Source organism: Ipomoea triloba, chromosome 10 (genome assembly GCF_003576645.1).
Source record: "Ipomoea triloba cultivar NCNSP0323 chromosome 10, ASM357664v1".
Taxonomy (NCBI): Eukaryota; Viridiplantae; Streptophyta; class Magnoliopsida; order Solanales; family Convolvulaceae; genus Ipomoea; species Ipomoea triloba.
This window is the reverse complement of record NC_044925.1, coordinates 20,483,221-20,485,711: the sequence shown is the minus strand read 5'-3', so window position 1 is coordinate 20,485,711 and position 2,491 is coordinate 20,483,221. Positions and strand designations below refer to the sequence as shown.

The following is a 2,491-nucleotide window of genomic DNA, read 5'->3' as shown; positions in this document are numbered from 1 at the left end:
ATTGATTTTATAAACATGTAACTAACATATTATGTATCTATAATATCTATATATAGTAGCATTTTCAAAACCTATCAACCTATTGAAGCACAAGACATCTAATAATGTATTTCAAAACACTTAATGATGCATTTATGCATATACTTAATAATAATAATAAGTGACTGCACAATCACACGAAGAACACTATTCGTACGGGAGCTTGAGCTAGTAATGAATCTCTTCACGCAGATAAGTGTTTGCGCACCAAGCAAAAAGGGGGTCAAAGTCAAAATGCAAATAGAATGGGATTGTTTGGGCACCAAGTAAAAATGAAAGCAAATCCACATATAAAGTGTACACTAATATAATAAAATAAAATGGGTCACCGCCAATAGACGTAGCAGGTTTCCTCAAACGGTCAAATAGGATCTTGTATGCGTCTCAACCCTATAAATTTCCTTCCCCAAATCATTTCTTCTTCCCCTCTCCGATTAAATCCACTCTCAGAGAGGTGTAAAACCGAGATCCCTAATACCTAATCTAGCCAGAGAGGCAGAGACTCCGTTCTCGTCGCCGGAGACCAGACACCGGATCTAACACCGGAGATACTTGCTCGTTGCTTCTCGTTGGAGACCAGAGACCTGCTCGTCGCCGTTTCCAAGCCTCGCCTCCTCTCCCGTCGACGAAGGTACTCCTCCACTCCTCCTCCTCTAATTTCTGGCTTGATTTAGAAATTTTCTGCCGTGGAGGCTTGAACTTGATTTTTTATTTTTGATTCTTGATTTTTTATTGCTTGAGCCGTGAGTGTCGAATAAGACTGGAAAATTTTGATTGCTTAGTTTCTGATTTCTGCCTTGATTCCCTTGAAGCGAATTTGGCAATTGAATTTTTGATTTTATTATTTTTGTTGAAAGAAAGTATTTCTTATTTTTGAACATTGAAATTCCAGTGTTCGACACGGCCACACGGCTGTGTTGTGTCAAACATTGGAAATTCATTGCAGTTATTCAAATTTGCAGTGTATGTTCTCATTCCATAAGCTATCAAGTGGGGGCAGTGTATTCAAACTGCAGTTTGGATCAAACTTTATATTGTGGCGTTCTATATGGTTAAGAGGTCTTGCTGGATATATTATGCTGACAGTTATTTAATCGTGTTGTCGTCGTTAGGTCTTCATATAGGGTCAGCTCTAGTTGTCTTTTTTTTTTTTTTTTTTTTTTTTCCCTTAATGTCATGGTGGTGTTTATTTATGTTCTTTGCTAGTGCTTTTTACTGTAAACACTTTACCAATGCAATTTTGGTGATTTTGTTGAAGTTATTGACATTTTCGTGCAGCTAACTAGCTAAGTGTACTACATTCTGCATCTTCATAAATCTCACCTGAGAGCTATGCTTAGACTTTACTCTTTTAGGGTTTTAGGTTTGTTCAACTAAGAGTTTATTTAGTGAGAAAATGTAATTTTAGTCGTTAAGTTGTTCTGGTTTGGTGGTTTTAGTTTTTGACAATTACCAATTGTAAAATTTTTCTTCAATATAGCCAATTATGTTCTACTTTTGACTTCATAAAATTTTATAAAAAATCTATATACATAAAAGCTCTGTATGTTTTGAATAAAAAGTGACTTGGGAAATTTGCTATTTTGATAACTTATGTGATGTTTTGTAGTGTGTTTGGATTTGCTATTTTGTTATGTAATGTTTGAGGAACAGAATACTGAACCGAAACTGAACTATAATATTAAACCGAATGGTTTCATTTTTCCAAAACCGAAACCGAAACACCCACCCCTATTTTTGTCTATCGAGGACAAAAAAATTTTGCCCATGACTTCTGATTCTACTAAACTATTTTCCTCTGGAATCAGGTATTCATTTGTTCCTTCATTTCTTTCTTTACTATGCGATTGTGATTGTGGATGTATGTATTTCTTTGGAAAGAAATGTTTGATTCGAAAGTATGTTTGATAGATTGTGTTGGAGTTGAATTAGGGTTTGCTTGTAAGAAATTTAATTTTGGAGTTGGGTGTGACTGTGGGAGTTTCTCTGTTATTTATTTATTTATTTAATTTTTTCATTTTTTAAGAAACTCGATTTATTGAAATTGGTTGCCGATTTGAATTTCTTTTGAATATTCCTACATTTCCCTGTCTGTTTTACAGGGCTAGGGTTTTGGATTCGAGAAGCAGACTCGCGCTGGGGAGTGATATAGGGTGTTCGGAGTTTTTGGATCAGAATATGAACTTTCCAGTCCAAAGTAACCGGTCAGATAATAGCCGTCGGGGTAGAAACTATCCTGGTCAAACTGCTAGACAGGAGTGGGTTCCACGTGGTTCCTCCTCCACCACCGCCCCTACTGCCACTGTGACAACCACTGTGGAGAGCCCTGCTGTAGCTGTTGATAATTTGAGCTCAGTTGGGATTGGCAGGGAATTGGAAGATAGATCGGTTCCACAAGTCTATCGGAGTAGGAGCTATACAGGTCCTCGAAGGAATGCAGTTCGATATGCAA

The 2,491-nt window shown here is 36.9% G+C and overlaps 1 protein-coding gene across 1 annotated transcript in view; it reads left to right on the top strand.

Moving 5' to 3' along the window:
* The first annotated feature begins 379 nt into the window (after positions 1–379).
* The window catches only part of LOC116033041 (NF-X1-type zinc finger protein NFXL1), a 7,525-nt gene continuing 5,413 nt past the window's right edge, over positions 380–2,491 (top strand). Inside the window, exons 1-2 of the mRNA XM_031275799.1 lie at positions 380–670; positions 2,142–2,461. Coding sequence (XP_031131659.1) covers positions 2,218–2,461 — 244 coding nt within the window. The 5' untranslated portion in view covers positions 380–670; positions 2,142–2,217. The remainder of the gene's footprint in view (positions 671–2,141; positions 2,462–2,491) is intronic.